At 42.5% G+C, this 15,858-nt stretch overlaps 3 protein-coding genes across 3 annotated transcripts in view; 1 reads left to right on the top strand and 2 right to left on the bottom strand.

Moving 5' to 3' along the window:
• LOC106613351 (SR-related and CTD-associated factor 4) overlaps positions 1 to 10,389 on the bottom strand; it is a 44,630-nt gene extending 34,241 nt beyond the window's left edge. The window contains exons 1-10 of the mRNA XM_045687049.1: positions 10,085 to 10,389; positions 8,479 to 8,562; positions 8,214 to 8,258; positions 7,077 to 7,238; positions 2,204 to 2,586; positions 1,944 to 2,103; positions 1,380 to 1,532; positions 829 to 1,178; positions 380 to 570; positions 178 to 278 (exon numbers count right to left, since the gene is read on the bottom strand). Of these exons, the coding sequence (XP_045543005.1) occupies positions 178 to 278; positions 380 to 570; positions 829 to 1,178; positions 1,380 to 1,532; positions 1,944 to 2,103; positions 2,204 to 2,586; positions 7,077 to 7,238; positions 8,214 to 8,258; positions 8,479 to 8,562; positions 10,085 to 10,114 (1,659 nt within the window). The 5' untranslated portion in view covers positions 10,115 to 10,389. The remainder of the gene's footprint in view (positions 1 to 177; positions 279 to 379; positions 571 to 828; positions 1,179 to 1,379; positions 1,533 to 1,943; positions 2,104 to 2,203; positions 2,587 to 7,076; positions 7,239 to 8,213; positions 8,259 to 8,478; positions 8,563 to 10,084) is intronic.
• A 762-nt stretch (positions 10,390 to 11,151) lies between these two features.
• mrap (melanocortin 2 receptor accessory protein) lies at positions 11,152 to 12,651 on the top strand. The gene is made up of 3 exons (XM_014215469.2): positions 11,152 to 11,347; positions 11,557 to 11,653; positions 11,858 to 12,651. The coding sequence occupies exons 1-3, from the start codon at positions 11,230 to 11,232 to the stop codon at positions 11,916 to 11,918; spliced, it is 276 nt and encodes a 91-aa protein (XP_014070944.1). The 5' UTR covers positions 11,152 to 11,229; the 3' UTR covers positions 11,919 to 12,651.
• A 50-nt stretch (positions 12,652 to 12,701) lies between these two features.
• The window catches only part of LOC106613349 (URB1 ribosome biogenesis homolog), an 86,085-nt gene continuing 82,928 nt past the window's right edge, over positions 12,702 to 15,858 (bottom strand). Inside the window, 3 exon segments of the mRNA XM_045687048.1 lie at positions 12,702 to 13,387; positions 13,611 to 14,011; positions 14,013 to 14,214. Of these exon segments, the coding sequence (XP_045543004.1) occupies positions 13,161 to 13,387; positions 13,611 to 14,011; positions 14,013 to 14,214 (830 nt within the window). The 3' untranslated portion in view covers positions 12,702 to 13,160.

Here is a 15,858-nt window from a genome sequence, read left to right as displayed (position 1 = left end):
ACAGGTTGGTACTACCTAAGTTGCTCCTAGAGCATTTTTCAAGGTCAACCCCCCCCACCCCTATTATACAGAGCACTCCCTTGGTTATTCCTGATGGGCCCTGGTCAAAAGTAGTGCACTATAAAAAGGGATTAGGGTGCCAGTAAGTAAGTAGATAAGTGTCAGCTTCATACTTACATTAATGGAGTCTATCTGCCCAAACTCCTCTAGTAAACACATGACGTCCTGCTGAGAAGTCTTCTTGTCTAGCTGGCCCACCCACAGAGTCGTGGTGCAAACTACACAACGAGGGAAACATTCAATATGGGGCCTGGTCAAAAGTAGTAGGGAATAGGGTGCCAATTGGGACGCAGTTCCTTGTGTATCTGACAGTACGTACCACTGAGTGTCTGGCTCTTGATGCTGGGCAGACCTTTCTGTCTACGGTCTTTGTCCTTCTCTCTCTCCTTCCTCTCCTGCGAGCGGGAGCGAGGGGAGTTCCAGCGACTTTCCCTGGAACGAGACCCGGACCGTTGGGAGGAGTGTCGGGGCTTCCGCGAGCGAGAGCTGGACCTCTTTCTCCTGGGAGATCTGGAGAGATCAAGTGCATTTTAAAAATCGCAAACATACTTCACAGTAAAATGAAATAGGTAAAAGCAAACTGATAAAAGAAATAAAGGATTATTCAAATAACAGTACAATCATGGACTAAAAGCCAAGCTAAAAAGGTGGGAAACGGGCAGGGTTGTGTTACAGAGGATCTGTTCATCCTAAACAAAACTTTACTTTTTTTTTTTAAAGTGTCCTCAACAAAACCAACTGCTATCAACCATGGATCCAGCTTCTTACCGAGAGCCAGACCGGGAGCGTGACCTCCTGCTGTGGCCGCGCTGCCTCCCCTCCCTACTATCCCTCCTCCCAGACGGATCTTCCCTTTCTCTGTGGTTTCCCTGGTCCTGGTTCTGCTGGGCAGTGTGCTGGCTTTGGTTGTAGCCCTTGTTCAGACCAGGGTATCCTCCACCAGGTGTTTGCTGCCTCCCAGGCTGGCCCATCATATGGCCCTGAAATTGCTGCTCCATGTTGGGCGGCGTTTGACCAGCAAACTGGCCACCGTAAACGTTTCCTGGAACAAGGGAATCCAACTCCTCTTTCTTCACTTCTTCTGGTTCATCGTCGTAATCAAAACGGTCCAGGAGTTTCTGAAGACAGACCGCCATAACACCCTGATTTAGCGACACATCCATAACAAATCACACTAGAGTTGCCTTAATGTCCGTGACTGAACACCCATTTCAAGGAGGCTTTATGAAAACCACGGAAATGCTGTCCTGTTAGATTTAGGCCTCTTTTAAAATTTGTCTGTTGGTCAGAAATTTGCTTTGCGTACAATAATGAATTACCTTAGCTAGTGAGTTATTCTGCTCTGTAGGATGTGTGTGGTGTGTGTTATGCTGGCCTTGGACCATCTGTGAGTGGGTCTGGTCAGACACGGTGTTGGGAACCATAGGTGGATTCTGTTGCCCTGGCTGGAACCTCAGAAGCATCTTCTGAAGCTGGACACAGACAGGAAGGAATAACAATCCAATTACACACAATCCAACAAATCAGTTGCTACCAGCAAGAGAATATCATGTATTTATCCTTTATTAGCCTGGTATAGAAACTTATTTTCAGAAGAACTACATTGTTTACAGTAAACAGACAAATGAGTCATGGATGATTGTAGTGAAGAACAAACACTAAAAAGAGAAAACAACAGACGTATTCATTTTTATTTCCTGTCCCAGTCATGTTGTTCTGGGGGTGTATGAGCTAGTACTGTGTCATAGCTATAACAATAGACTTAGTATAACTGGAGTATAACGTCTGACCATGGCAAATTGACAGGTAACCTCTTCGCTTAGGAATTAGAATCTCTGACCTGGTTTTGTGATGTATACTTTCATTCTATAGCTCTCACTCACCTCGTGTCCCTGTCCGGACTGGAAGAGCTGGGCCACGGCAGCCAGGGCCTCAGGGTTACGAAGCTGTTGTGGGAGCTGGGGCAGGGCTGCTGCTATGGAGACAGGGGGCAGGGCTGCTGCTATGGAGACAGGGGCTGGGCCTGGTGCTGGGCTGCTGCTGCTATGGAGACAGGGGGCTGGGCTGCTGCTATGGAGACAGGGGGCTGGGCTGCTGCTATAGAGGCACTGGGGAATGTGGGCTGGGCTGCTGCTATGGAGACAGGGGCTGGGCCTGGTGCTGGGCTGCTGCTGCTATGGAGACAGGGGGCTGGGCCTGGTGCTGGGCTGCTGCTGCTATGGAGACAGGGGGCTGGGCTGCTGCTATAGAGGCACTGGGGAATGTGGGCTGGGCTGCTGCGATGGAGACTGGGGGCTGGGCTGCTGCTATGGAGACTGTGGGCTGGGGCTGGGCTGCTGCTATGGAGACTGGGGGCTGGGCTGCTGCTATGGAGGTACTGGAGACCGGGGGCTGGGCCTGGAGGTCCTCCTGGGGGGAGGGAGCAAGGTCGAAAGAGCCAGTAGCCATGTCCAACAGGGGCTGGACGACATCCATCTCAAACACAGCGTTCTTCTGCCACAGGTTGAGAACACGGATGATCTTACTCTAGATAGATAGATAGATAGATAGATAGGAACCCATAATGAGAGAAGTTTACAGTTACGCTTTAGGTTGTCCGCTGACTACCACCCACACCTGGCCCAATAGTAATTAGCTGGCTACCACCCACACCTGGCCCAATAGTAATTAGCTGGCTACCACCCACACCTGGCCCAATAGTAATTAGCTGGCTACCACCCACACCTGGCCCAATAGTAATTAGCTGGCTACCACCCACTCCTGGCCCAATAGTAATTAGCTGGCTACCACCTACACCTGGCCCAATAGTAATTAGCTGGCTACCACCCACACCTGGCCCAATAGTAATTAGCTGACTACCACCCACACCAGGTATGGAGCGAGCATGATGCTGGTGAATTTGCATGTCCCGTGTAAGTGGTAACGATGAGTCAAACATCTTATACTAATTATTTGACACATTCATTTATTTTCTTTCACCCGTTTCATATTACCAGCCACGCGGAGACGTGGCGTATAGTAGACCATTTACTGTGTGTTGATTGGCCACCGAACAGGAAGTGTTGACTAGTTTATAAAAGGTGTCAAACTGACTGAATAAAAAGTCTTATATCCCTTTGCTATTCATGAATCATTACCATGTGATTATATGTCCATGGTATCACATCAGGGCAGTAAACCAAAGGATTTCCCAGGTTTCCTTCCCAAGGACGTCAGGGCCTCGCTAGACAGTGACGCTAAATTCAGTGACTCTCGTTAGTCAGTGTAACTTACCGAATCTCATCTGTGTGAGTTGTTCATTTGACTCCCTAATTTGCGTAGGCTACTGATATTGGCCCCGAGGCTTTTTGGTGATTATTCTGAAAACATTTCATGAAGAATCATCACAGCAGGAACAATAGGTAGACGAGAGCCTCATTCTGGTCCAAATATGATCATTAGGGCCCTGAAGGAATCCAGGCATTACAATAGAATGTATTGACCTCAGCAGTGAATCAATTAAATGTATTGAAAATGAATTAATTTCACCAAGTGAACAGAATGCATCAGTGATTCGTATTTCCTGCAACGAGAACGTGCGTCCGTGTGTGTGCGCAGTGCGTGACTACCACTTTGCGTAGCTGTTAGCGTTGATGCTAAAGAAACAGTCTTCTGGTAGGAAGAAAGGCTTTCTTAACTTCTCTAGGGTATGTGGGACGGTAGCGTCCCACCTCGCCAACAGCCAGTGAAATAGCAGCGCGCCAAATTCAAAACAACAAAAATCTCATATTTCTAATTTCTCACACATACAAGTATTATACACCATTTTAAAGATAATCTTCTCATTAATCCAACCACACTGTCCGATTTCAAAAAGGCTTTACGGCGAAAGCATAGCATTAGATTATGTTAGGACAGCACCTAGACAAGAAAAACCACACAGCCATTTTCCAAACAAGGAGCGGCGTCACAAAAACCAGAAATACAGCTAAAATGAATCACTAACCTTTGATGATCTTCATCAGATGGCACACATAGGACTTAATGTTATATAATACATGCATGTTTTGCTCAATAAAGTTCATATTTATATCCAAAAACCCCATTTTACATTGGCGTGTAATGTTCAGAAATGTTTTGCCTCCCAAAACTTCCGGTGAATGAGCACATCAATTTACAGAAATACTCATCATAAACGTTGATAAAATATTAAACTGTTATTCAAAGAATTATAGATACACTTCTCCTTAATGCAACCACTGTCAGATTTCAAAAAAGCTTTACAACGAAAGCACACTTGGCAATAATCTGAGTACGGCGCTCAGTCACAAAACCAAACCCGCCATCTTGTGGAGTCAACAAAACTCAGAAATAGCATTATAAATATTCACTTACCTTTGATGATCTTCATTGGAATGCACTCCCAGGAATCCCAGTTCCACAATAAATGTTCATTTGTTTCGATAAAGTCCATCCTTTATGTCCAAATACCTCCTTTTTGTTTGCGCGTTCAGTCGAGTAATCCAAATCCACTGTGCTCGCGCAGTAAATTCAGACCAAAAGTCAAAAAAGTTATATTACAGTTAGCAGAAACATGTCAAACAATGGATAGAATCAATCTTAAGGACGTTTTTAATCGTAAATCTTCCATAATATTCCAACCGGACGATTCCTTTTCTTGAAAAAAGAAAAGGAACACAGCTAACTCTCACGGGAGAGTGCGCCACTGAGCTCGTCATTTTCTCACTCATCTGATTCCAATGGCTCTTATTCTCTCCCCATTCACAGTAGAAGCATGAAACAACATTCTAAAGACTGTTGACATCTAGTGGAAGCCTTAGGAAGTGCAAAATGACCCCACAGACACTGTATATTGGATAGGGAATCACTTTAAAAACTTCAAACCTCAGATTTCCACACTTCCTGGTTGGATTTTTTTCCTCTGGTTTTTGCCCGCCATATGAGTTCTGTTATACTCACAGACATCAATCAAACAGTTTTAGAAACTTCAGAGTGTTTTCTATCCAAATCTACTAATAATATGCATATCTTAGCTTCTGGGACTGAGTAGCAGGCAGTTTACTCTGGGCACCTTCTTCATCCGGACGTCAAAATACTGCCCCCTACCCAAGAGAGGTTAAAAACCTTCTCAATTGAATGTTAACTACAAAGTAGACGAGGCTTACCTGGCAGAAAGATATGATTATTTGAATCAATCAAGTGGGTATTTGTTTTGCGAACTCTACCATATCATGTTCACTACAAAAACACCACTAAACAGCCTCTTGCTAGCTGTGTATTTAAGGGTAACTACATCCAAACATTATCTGATTTTACCAGACCTCAAAAGTGGTCTTCTAATGTGGTTTAAGCATTGTTGTGGACTTAAAACATGTACATTTGTTGTTTTTCTATGAAAATTGGTAACTTTGCGTGTAAACACCTGAAAAAACAAACTGAAACTTGGGGAAACTAAACCTTTTATTTTTCAAGATAATGTAGGCTATTTGATTCATTTTTAGCTTCAATAAAATACAGAATTTGAAGAACAAACATTGTGGCAATTGATATCTTGCAGAAAAACAATAAGACTAATCTCAAGAGATGTATTACTGTTCCTGATCATATAGGCCTAGGTGATATCCAAAAGTAGCAAAAATACTGAATTCACACATTCAGACATTTAAAAATGGTAACGTTGTGTCTTTCTACACAATACGAAAACACATTTCTCCAACCGGTAAACTCAATAAAGTATTCAATAATTATACCAGAGGCCGAAGCAGAGCTCCTTCAGCAAAAGCCCCGCCGGCCCGGAGATGCCTGGCTGTGTTTTCTGTAGTAGGCATGGCCTACTACACGAAGCCTCCAATACCACGAGCAAAGATCATGTCAGTCACTAAATCAGCAATAAAAGCTATCAAGATAACTTACGCCAACATTAGAGCAACGTGTGTGTGTGTGTGTGTGTAGACTGTGTATACTGTATAAGGAGCACTGTCCTGTTATCTGATAAGTTGAGTGTCTCATTGGAAAATAAAATACCGGTGAAGTTATTTTTCTGATGCTAAAATGTGACCTTGTATAAATTCACACCATGAAACATTTCATCATTGGAAACACTTATCTTCCTGTTGATGTTGGGTTGGTGTTGAAGATGATGAATATGGGGTTGAATTGTTTTACATTTCCCTTTAATGTTGGACTATCATTTGACTTGCAATATTTAAGTAAATAGCTTCTTCAAAATAAGGTGACGAAAATAATATTGTCCAACCAATCGGGTATCTCACCGCAGCCTCATACCCCATGTCTTGAAATATGGCGATAGACGGATTAAAAAGTAAACATGCATGGTAATGCTTCTGACAGCAGTCTTTCTAACTCTGTCCATAACTTTGACGTCATAACATTCCCAGAAGGCCTGAATTACTGAGTCGCCGTTAGTTTTAAACTTCAGCCAAGACTCTGCCGTTGTGCTGTAGAATTTGTTTCTTGTATAATACATCCTATACATTAATTTATACTGGATTAAAAACATACGTTTTCATTAACTGTAATTTAATTCAGTATGTTCCAACATCTTATGCCAATATCAATTCTATTTAAGTCTTGGTTCCAATAGTTTATATATTTTTTCTAAGAGATTGTCCGATGGATAGGCTTTTTGCAAGGTTTTGTATATCTTACGAGTATCTTTTTCTTGACTCAGATAGGATTCCCTCAACATTGTGCTGATGTCCAAAAGCTTCAATCATCCATGATTCAACAACTACTGGCTAACTGAACACGACCCTCCACGGCTAACTGAACCCTCCACGGCTAACTGAACACGACCCTCCACGGCTAACTGAACACGACCCTCCACGGCTAACTGAACACGACCCTCCACGGCTAACTGAACACGACCCTCCACGGCTAACTGAACACGACCCTCCACGGCTAACTGAACACGACCCTCCACGGCTAACTGAACACGACCCTCCACGGCTCCCCCCCCCCCCCAAAAAACAAAAACAGCTACAGTAGTAACCTACCTTGTCATCGTGTGGACAAAGATAGAGGTTCTGGAAGGTCGGGGTGAAGTTCTTTTGGAACCTGGGTCCGTAGACGTCCTTGTCCACTCCAAACTGGTGTCGGGACTGTCGGACTATAGAATCCACCACGTATAGGCCAGGAACCTTCAGCTCTGGCTTACACTTGAGGAACAAGGCTCAGATTTTATCATCATCATCATCATCATCATCATTGGTATTTCTACCTTATCACTGGTCTACAAATTACAATAAGGGTCAAAACCTTAAATGTTTTATAACCATTTTATAAAAGAGTAAAAAGTTTAGTTTGTGTTTTATGGTTTCCAGGGCTGAAGCCTTCCGCATGCTTCAGTTCGGCTGGCGCCTATAAGCAAACCGAACGAGCGTGCTCGCATACTCGCTTGAAAAAACAAGGGAAAAAAAGCAGCAATAGTACCATTTGTCCATCTTGAGATGCCATAGCCAGTATACACTTCCTCAAAATAGTCAGAATTAATCTAAGACACCTCAACAAAAAAAATATGTAATTGATTTACATTTTGTTTTGCAGAGATTTTAGTCACACGATTTTACATCTACCTAAGATGTTTGAAATACTTGCACAAATTTGAATGAAACATTTGTCTCTCATCGAATGAGAAACAATTTTAGAATCCATACTGTTGACAAATCAATGATGAAGGGACTTAGACTTCCCTAACTTCCGCCGAGAGAGCGAAGAATGTGAGCACGAACAGCCCGAAATAATAACTTCGCCAAAGACTAAAACAAATAAAAACGTCACAAAATATGCACAAACTCTTCCGGATGGGCAACATGCGGACGACTTTAGGCTTCTGGCATCGTCTGAAAGCAAAGCGGACGACTTTAGGCTTCTGGCATCGTCTGAAAGCAAAGCGGACGACTTTAGGCTTCTGGCATCGTCTGAAAGCAAAGCGGACGACTTTAGGCTTCTGGCATCGTCTGAAAGCAAAGCGGACGACTTTAGGCTACTGGCATCGTCTGAAAGCAAAGCGGACGACTTTAGGCTACTGGCATCGTCTGAAAGCAAAGCGGATGACTTTAGGCTACTGGCATCGTCTGAAAGCAAAGCGACCCCACTCTTGATAGTTCCATGGTTGTTTTTCCCTGACTTACCTTCTTGATAAACTTCTCCACAATCTGGACGACATGCTTGTATAGCTGAGGAGGGGGACATGAAACAAGATGAAAATGTGTCCTGGTGTGAATTTAGACATGGTCACATTTTAGCATAATAATAAAAATAAAATAAAAAATTCACCAGTATTTCATTTTTCCAATGAGACACTAATCTGATAAATGAACAGGACAGTGGTCCTTATACAGTATACACAGTCTACACACACACACACACGTTGCTCTTAATGTTGACCTAACTTACCTTGATAGCCTTGATTGCTGATTTAGTAACTGACATCATCTTTGCTCGTGATATTGGAGGCTTCATGTCAATCATGGCGAATAACTATAGTTAGAGGAAAACGAATAATACCTTTAGTTAGCAACTGAACGAGTTCATCTAATCCAGACCACATAAAAATCATCCAAAACTCACCTGAACGAGTTCATCTAATCCAGACCACATAAAAATAATCCAAAACTCACATGAACGAGTTCATCTAATCCAGACCACATAAAATCATCCAAAACTCACCTGAACGAGTTCATCTAATCCAGACCACATAAAAATCATCCAAAACTCACCTGAACGAGGTCATCTAATCCAGACCACATAAAAATCATCCAAAACTCACCTGAACGAGTTCATCTAATCCAGACCACATAAAAATCATCCAAAACTCACCTGAACGAGTTCATCTAATCCAGACCACATAAAAATCATCCAAAACTCACATGAACGAGTTCATCTAATCCAGACCACAAAAAAAAATCACCCAAAACTCACCTTTGTGTTACATATTATAACCACAGTTACACCAAAGTTTAGAGAGTAAGGGTAGACAGATAATCACAGCCTTCCCTGTGGCTCAGTTGGTAGAGCATGGTGTTTGTGTGCAACGCCAGGGTTGTGTGTTCGATTCCCACGGGGGGCCAGTACAAAAAAAAAAAAATGAAATGTATGCATTCACTACTGTAAATCACTCTGGATAAGAGCGTCTGCTAAATGACTAAAATGTAAATGTAGAAAGAAGAAGAAAAACTCGATGCATCTACAATTAACACATGGTGCAAATTTCAAACATATATGATGCGGGCCATGTTTTGAATTAGGCTATAAAAAGTAACCGTTTACGGGGATATAAATGGCTAGTGTAGTCATCTACAAGAGGAAAACAGCTAGCTTCCTACAATAACGCTAGCTACCCCACAACACTTTGGTTATATTAACGAATAGTTGTTATTTCAGATAAAATAACTTTGTACATAGAAACTAACGTTACTTAATAACCTGTGTTGCATTTCCTTTTAACGAAACCACCACCACCTAGCAGTTAGCTAGCTACTTAGCTCAATGAGGAACCATTGGCTTTTGTGCTAATACAGGCCGACACTATCAACCCAACAAAACAGAAATCTGGCCGTGCAATAAAGTTCACATTATTAACTGTTTCTGTCATGGTCTGTGCATTAATTATGAGTGACCAGCAATAACACTCAAAGACTGATGATCCATCTTAGGTTAACAAAAACAAAGTTCTCCATCTGGCATCATAGCTTTTAGCTAGCTAGCTAACGTTAGCTGCGTAGCCATGTTTGAGTTGTTGATTGGAAAGGTCACAAGCGGGTAGCAGCTAACCTACCTTTGATTTGCTATTAAATTTAATATATTGTCCTTCTGGTGGACTAGATCATTTTAGTAACATGGAAAACATTGGGCTAAATTGGGACATCTTTGATCATATAACTAGCTAACTACATCGACATTTGGTTAGCCAGCAGAGATATCTGCCTCTAGGTTAGCTAGCTTAGCTAGCAATGTAGTTCGCTAACCGAAAGACAGCTACAAAAACAACTTCATATTTTACCTCCAAGTTGAAAGCGTTGACAGAATCCATAGTTATTTGTTGATGTGCCGATCAACTATCCTTATAAATGAGTAATATGTGGTAATTTAGCTAGCTAGCTGTGTTTATATATTCGTAGCAAACATCAGCTCTTGTTGCTAGCCCGTGGATCCACTTGTCGATAACAGGTATGGCCAAAACAAAGATTTTGAGAACTAATCCAAGATAGAGAGCCAGTCGTTTCCAACGGGAGCAAATTAATCATAGTCGGCAGAGCCAAGGACAAGCTAGTGAGATCCTATTGGCGCGTTCTAACATGTATTTGCATATTTCCGTTAGGGAAACGCCTACTCTATGAAGTGCGCGTGAAAACTGTATGGAGATCAAATGTTTCATCGATGAGAAAATTAGCAGATTGTCGGTCAAAATTAATTTCGCTTTATCTCCCACTGGGCTTCCTCTCATCACCATATTTGGTAGTGAGTGGAAAAGGCTTACCGGATGCTTCACATTTATACATCCGATGAAATATCTGGTGCATTGTTCTATCTGTGGCCAAAACGTTTACGAGGGAAAAACATATTGGAACGCAGAACCAAATTCTCGCGAGAGACCAGAAGAGGCCAGGACAGGATCGCTGCAATGACACCCCACAGATGTGAATCAGGACAATATTCAAGAGTTTATCACAAATTGAGAATGGTGATGATAAATTGCTAATTTATAGTAACTAAATTATGCTAATCATAAAGATCGATGGGTATTTCAAGGGCAGCCGACAACAACACAAGAAAGCTGTACAAAGGAAATTTGAAAATTAAGTGACACATAAGCTACATTGTATTTCTATGAGCCACCCATAGTTGAGATCTATGAGATCTATACATAAGCCCCTTGTTTTTTTTTTTTTTTTTTTAGATCTATACATAAGTCCCTTGTTTTTTTAGATCTATACATAAGTCCCTTGTTTTTTTTTAAAAGTTGTTTTATCATGATCTCGGTTTGAGAGAGAGACAGGGCGTGAGAGCGAGCGACAGGGCAGGAGAGAGAGAGCGACAGGGAAGAAGAGAGAGAGCGACAGGGCATTAGAGAGAGACAGACAGACAGAGAGGGGGAGAGGGAGAGCACACTACATCTGAGAGGAAAGGCATTCCTTTCGACTGACCATGAGGATGATAAACTCCACTAACTCCTCACAGGATTCATGGAGATACGAGTGGGAATATTACTACGATTATTTAGACCCAATACCAGTGGACGAGCGCAAACTGAAATATAACAAGTGTGAGTATTAAAAAGGCTTCCTTTACCATCATCCCTTAATGTGTATCCCAAATGGCACCCTATTCCCTATGTAGTGCACTACTTTTGACCAGGGCCCATAAGTTGTGCACTATACGGGTCAAAAGTAGTGCACTATAAAGGGAATAGGATGCCATTTGGAACTAAGACTTGCAGCGATACTAACATTGTCCCTCTTTTCCCTCCTTCAGACTTGATCGTGATCATATTCTGGATCAGTCTGGCTGCTTTTGTGGGATTCCTGTTTGTCATTTTGACTTTCATGTCCCGCTCAGTCAGTCTACCCAAGTAAGTGTTCCTTTCAGTCTCATACAATCAAGTTCCTGAATACAATGTATTTCAGGTCATGTTTTACAGACAGATGAGTATTTATGATGCTTTGAATCTGAAAGGCTGATAAGGTTAATTGCTAAGACTCACTGATGGGAAAACCAAAAAAAGAGTTTCCTACTTGCACCTGTTTAATGGTCATTTGTTGTATTTTCTGTGCAGAGCTCACAGTTCTAAAAAGGCCAAGAAATCGTGGAGGAACCCTAGATCCAATTCTGCTTGATGGAGAATACTTGATCTGTTTTCTGCTTTATCCCAACCCCTCTGAAAGACACACACACACACACACACACACACACACACACATACACATTGGGAGCAGAAGGCAGCCAGTGCAGAACCCAAAGAGCAATTTTAGGGGTTAAGTACCCCAAGGACACACTGGCAGGATATGTCATTTGGAACATCACTGCTGTGGTCTGATGGAAGATTTCTCAACTCTTCAGAACGATTATAAAACAGATGTAACATCGACTATCTGCAATGTAATAGCCTGGTTATAAAGTGGGATTCAAATACAAGACCACACCAAAACGGTTTTACAACATTTAATAAAAGAGAAGTGAATGTTTTCAACAATAAATGAAATGAATGACTTTACACAACTTCTTTTAGAAAATTCAGATGCAAAATAATGAGGCTTCCATTTTATGAGTGAATACCGTTTCAAAATAATGAGGCTTCCATTTTATGAGTGAATACCGTTTTCAAATTTGTACAAGTATGCATGCTGTATTCTGATTTGAGATTCTCAGAAAATGTCCTCTCTCACTAGACGTAAATTGATGATTTGCACAAAAGTCTGAGTTGTGCACACTTATCTCAACTCTGAATCTACTGTATGGAACTGTTCTCTATTCCACACACACACACACACACACACACCAAACATTAGGAACACCTTCCAAACATTGAGTTTCTACCCCCCCCCCCCCCCCCTTGCCCATAGAACAGCCTCAATTCATCAGGACATGGACTCTACAAGGTGTTAAAGCGTTCCACAGGGATGCTGGCCCATGTTGACTCTAATGCTTCCCCACAGTTGTGTCAAATTGGCTGGATGTCCTTTAGGTGGTGGACCATTCTTGATACACACTGGACACTGTTGAGCATGGAAAAACCCAGCAGCGTTGCAGTTCTTGAAACAAACCGGTGCGCCTGGCAAGTTACTACCATACCCCGTTCAAAGGAACTTAAATATTTTGTTGTTCCTATTCACTCCCTGATTGGCACACAAACACAATGCTTCTTCAATCTGTCTCCTCCCCTTCATCTACACTGATTTGAAGTGGATTTAACAGGTGACATCCAATAAGGGATCATAGCTTTCACCTGGTCAGGAAAGAGCAGATGTTCTTAATGTTTTGTACACTCAGTGTAGTTCACTACTTTTTGACCAGAGACCACGATGGGCCCTGGTTAAGAAATAGTGTACTCAATAGGGTGTAATGTGGGCCACAGCTATTTAACCCCTATGGTGCAACAGTAGACTGCAGTCCTGAGAGGAGGTCACTACAGATGGTTCTGAGGGCTGTGTGTGTCTGGGAATGTCGTTTGGACTTTTCTTCTGGTCCTTGGTCCCTATAGAACCCTGGATCTCGTTCACCACTCGGACGTGGTTCAGGAACAGCTCTGGGCTCTTCGCTCCGCTCCACATCTCATGGATGTACAGAGACAGCAACATCAGACCTTCTGGAGGAGGAGATCAAGATCAACAACATATGAGACGTGTCATTTCCTTCCATTTCCTTCCATTTCCAAGCAACACAAGTGATGCAACCAGTTTCAATATAACTCTTTTTTTCCCCTGGGAATTTCTATCTATACCTGATGTTATTTTACAAACCACTGCAATCTCCCCTGTTACGGTACAATAAATATTGAAGATAAAGTTCATCTGAATCGGTCATATTACCCTTCGTGGTCTGGTCATCACATGTTCTTCCTAGGGAGCATGCTGTGAGCACGGCCCTGTGCAGGTCACTGTCAGCGCAGCCTCTGGCCTCCAGGAGTTGGGTCATAATGTTGGTGAACAGCTGGACGTGCTCTACCATGGAAGAGATCTGGGCCTGGGGCTGGGTCTGGGGCTCACAGGCCTGGTGATAGAGACAGAGCAGGTCCAGTCTCACAGCAGGGTCAGCCAGCACCATGTCCACTATGACTCTGTGAGGAAGGACAGTCTTCTGGAACCAGCGAAGGAAGTGGACTGTCCTTTTGTCCTCGTAGGTGGAGGCTCCCTCTACCAAGGAGTTCAGGAACCACCTGGTGAGAAGATGGGCTGTGGTGTTGGCCAGGGGGTAGAGGTGGGAGTATGGGGGTCAGGGAGGGACAGCCAAGAGAGACAGGCACCCAGTGGGTAAAGATATTCCTGAGGTGAGGAGTACACTTCTCCAGCAGAGTCTTCTCCTCCTCTCGTCTCTCTACCTCTCCTTCCTCTCCCTGTTCATTTGGTCGGGAGTTAGAACGGGCCTGGGCCTGGACAGAGGAGCTTCTTCCACGGCCTTTCTCCCTGCCCGACCCTGAGGATGTACAGAAACACAAACAGACATGTTGATTCTGCTGTCATAGACGAGGACTAGGGGGTGAATAATGCCAGGCTGAAACCAATGCCAGTACAGAGGTTTGTCAAGGCAAGGTTCATACACATTTTGACAGATGGAATTTCATGACTTTTCCATGACTTTTAACCAAATTTCCATGACCAACAATTGGCAGCGTCTCTAAGTACATAGGGCGCCATCCGTAATTATTGGGACAGTGACACATTTTTGTTGTTTTGGCTCAGTACTCCAGCACTTTTGGATTTGAAATTATACAATGACTATGAGGTTAAAGTGCAGACTGCCAGCTTTAATTCGAGGGTATTTTTCCATCCATATCGGGTGAATCATTTAGAAATTACAGCACTTTTTGTACATAGTCCACCACCATTTTAGGGGACCAAAAGTATTAGGACAAATTCACTTACTGTATATGTGTATTGAAGTAGTTAAAAGGTTTGGTATTTGGTCCCATATTCCTAAGCACACAATTATTACATCAAGCTTGGGACTTTATAAACTGGTTGAATGCATTTGCTGTTTGTTTTAGTTGAGTTTCAAATTATTTTATACCAAATAGAAATTAATGGTAAATCATGTAAGTGTCATTTTGGAGTCACTTTTATTGTTAATAAGAATATAATATGTTTCTAAACACTTCTACATTAATGTGGATGCTACCATGATTATGGATAATCTGAATGAATGATGATGAGTGAGAAAGTTACAGACGCACAAATATCATACCCCCAAGACATGCTAACTTCTCAGCATTACAATAACAGGAGAGGTTAGCATTTTATATCATACCCCCAAGACATGCTAACCTCCCCTGTTATTGTAATGGTGAGAGGTTAGTATGTCTTGGGGGTATGATATAAAATGCTAACCTCCCCTGTTATTGTAATGGTGAGAGGTTAGCATGTCTTGGGGTTATGATATAAAATGCTAACCTCCCCTGTTATTGTAATGGTGAGGTTAGCATGTCTTGGGGGTATGATATAAAATGCTAACCTCCCCTGTTATTGTAATGGTGAGAGGTTAGCATGTCTTGGGGGTATGATATAAAATGCTAACCTCCCCTGTTATTGTAATGCTGAGAGGTTAGCATGTCTTGGGGGGTATGATATAAAATGCTAACCTCCTCTGTTATTGTAATGGTGAGATGTTAGCATGTCTTGGGGGTATGATATAAAATGCTAACCTCCCCTGTTATTGTAATGGTGAGAGGTTAGCATGTCTTGGGGTTATGATATAAAATGCTAACCTCCCCTGTTATTGTAATGGTGAGAGGTTAGCATGTCTTGGGGTTATGATATAAAATGCTAACCTCCCCTGTTATTGTAATGGTGAGAGGTTAGCATGTCTTGGGGGTATGATATTTGTGTGTCTGTAACTTTCTCACTCATTGTATCATTTCAAATCCAAAGTGCTGGAGTACAGAGCCAAAACAAGAAAGAATGGGTCACTGTCCCAATAATTACAGGGGGGGGGGGGGGGGCACTGTATAGAAAGGTCAGCGTAATGTGGTATCAACACAGGGAGGCTGCCCTCTGATCCCATATACCATCTCCTGTTATTGAGCAAGGCACTAAACCTCCACATAGTATAATACCTGTTAAG

Source organism: Salmo salar, chromosome ssa09 (assembly GCF_905237065.1).
Source record: "Salmo salar chromosome ssa09, Ssal_v3.1, whole genome shotgun sequence".
NCBI lineage: Eukaryota > Metazoa > Chordata > Actinopteri > Salmoniformes > Salmonidae > Salmo > Salmo salar.
The sequence above is the reverse complement of the archived record's forward strand: the minus strand, read 5'-3'. Positions and strand labels throughout refer to the sequence as shown.

Coding starts and splice junctions, on each gene's coding strand:
- mrap (XM_014215469.2), top strand. CDS start 11,230: ATGAGGATGATAAACTCCACTAACTCCTCACAGGATTCATGGAGATAC. Junction 11,348..11,556: donor CAAACTGAAATATAACAAGT/GTGAGTATTAAA, acceptor TCCCTCCTTCAG/ACTTGATCGTGATCATATTC. Junction 11,654..11,857: donor CGCTCAGTCAGTCTACCCAA/GTAAGTGTTCCT, acceptor TTTTCTGTGCAG/AGCTCACAGTTCTAAAAAGG.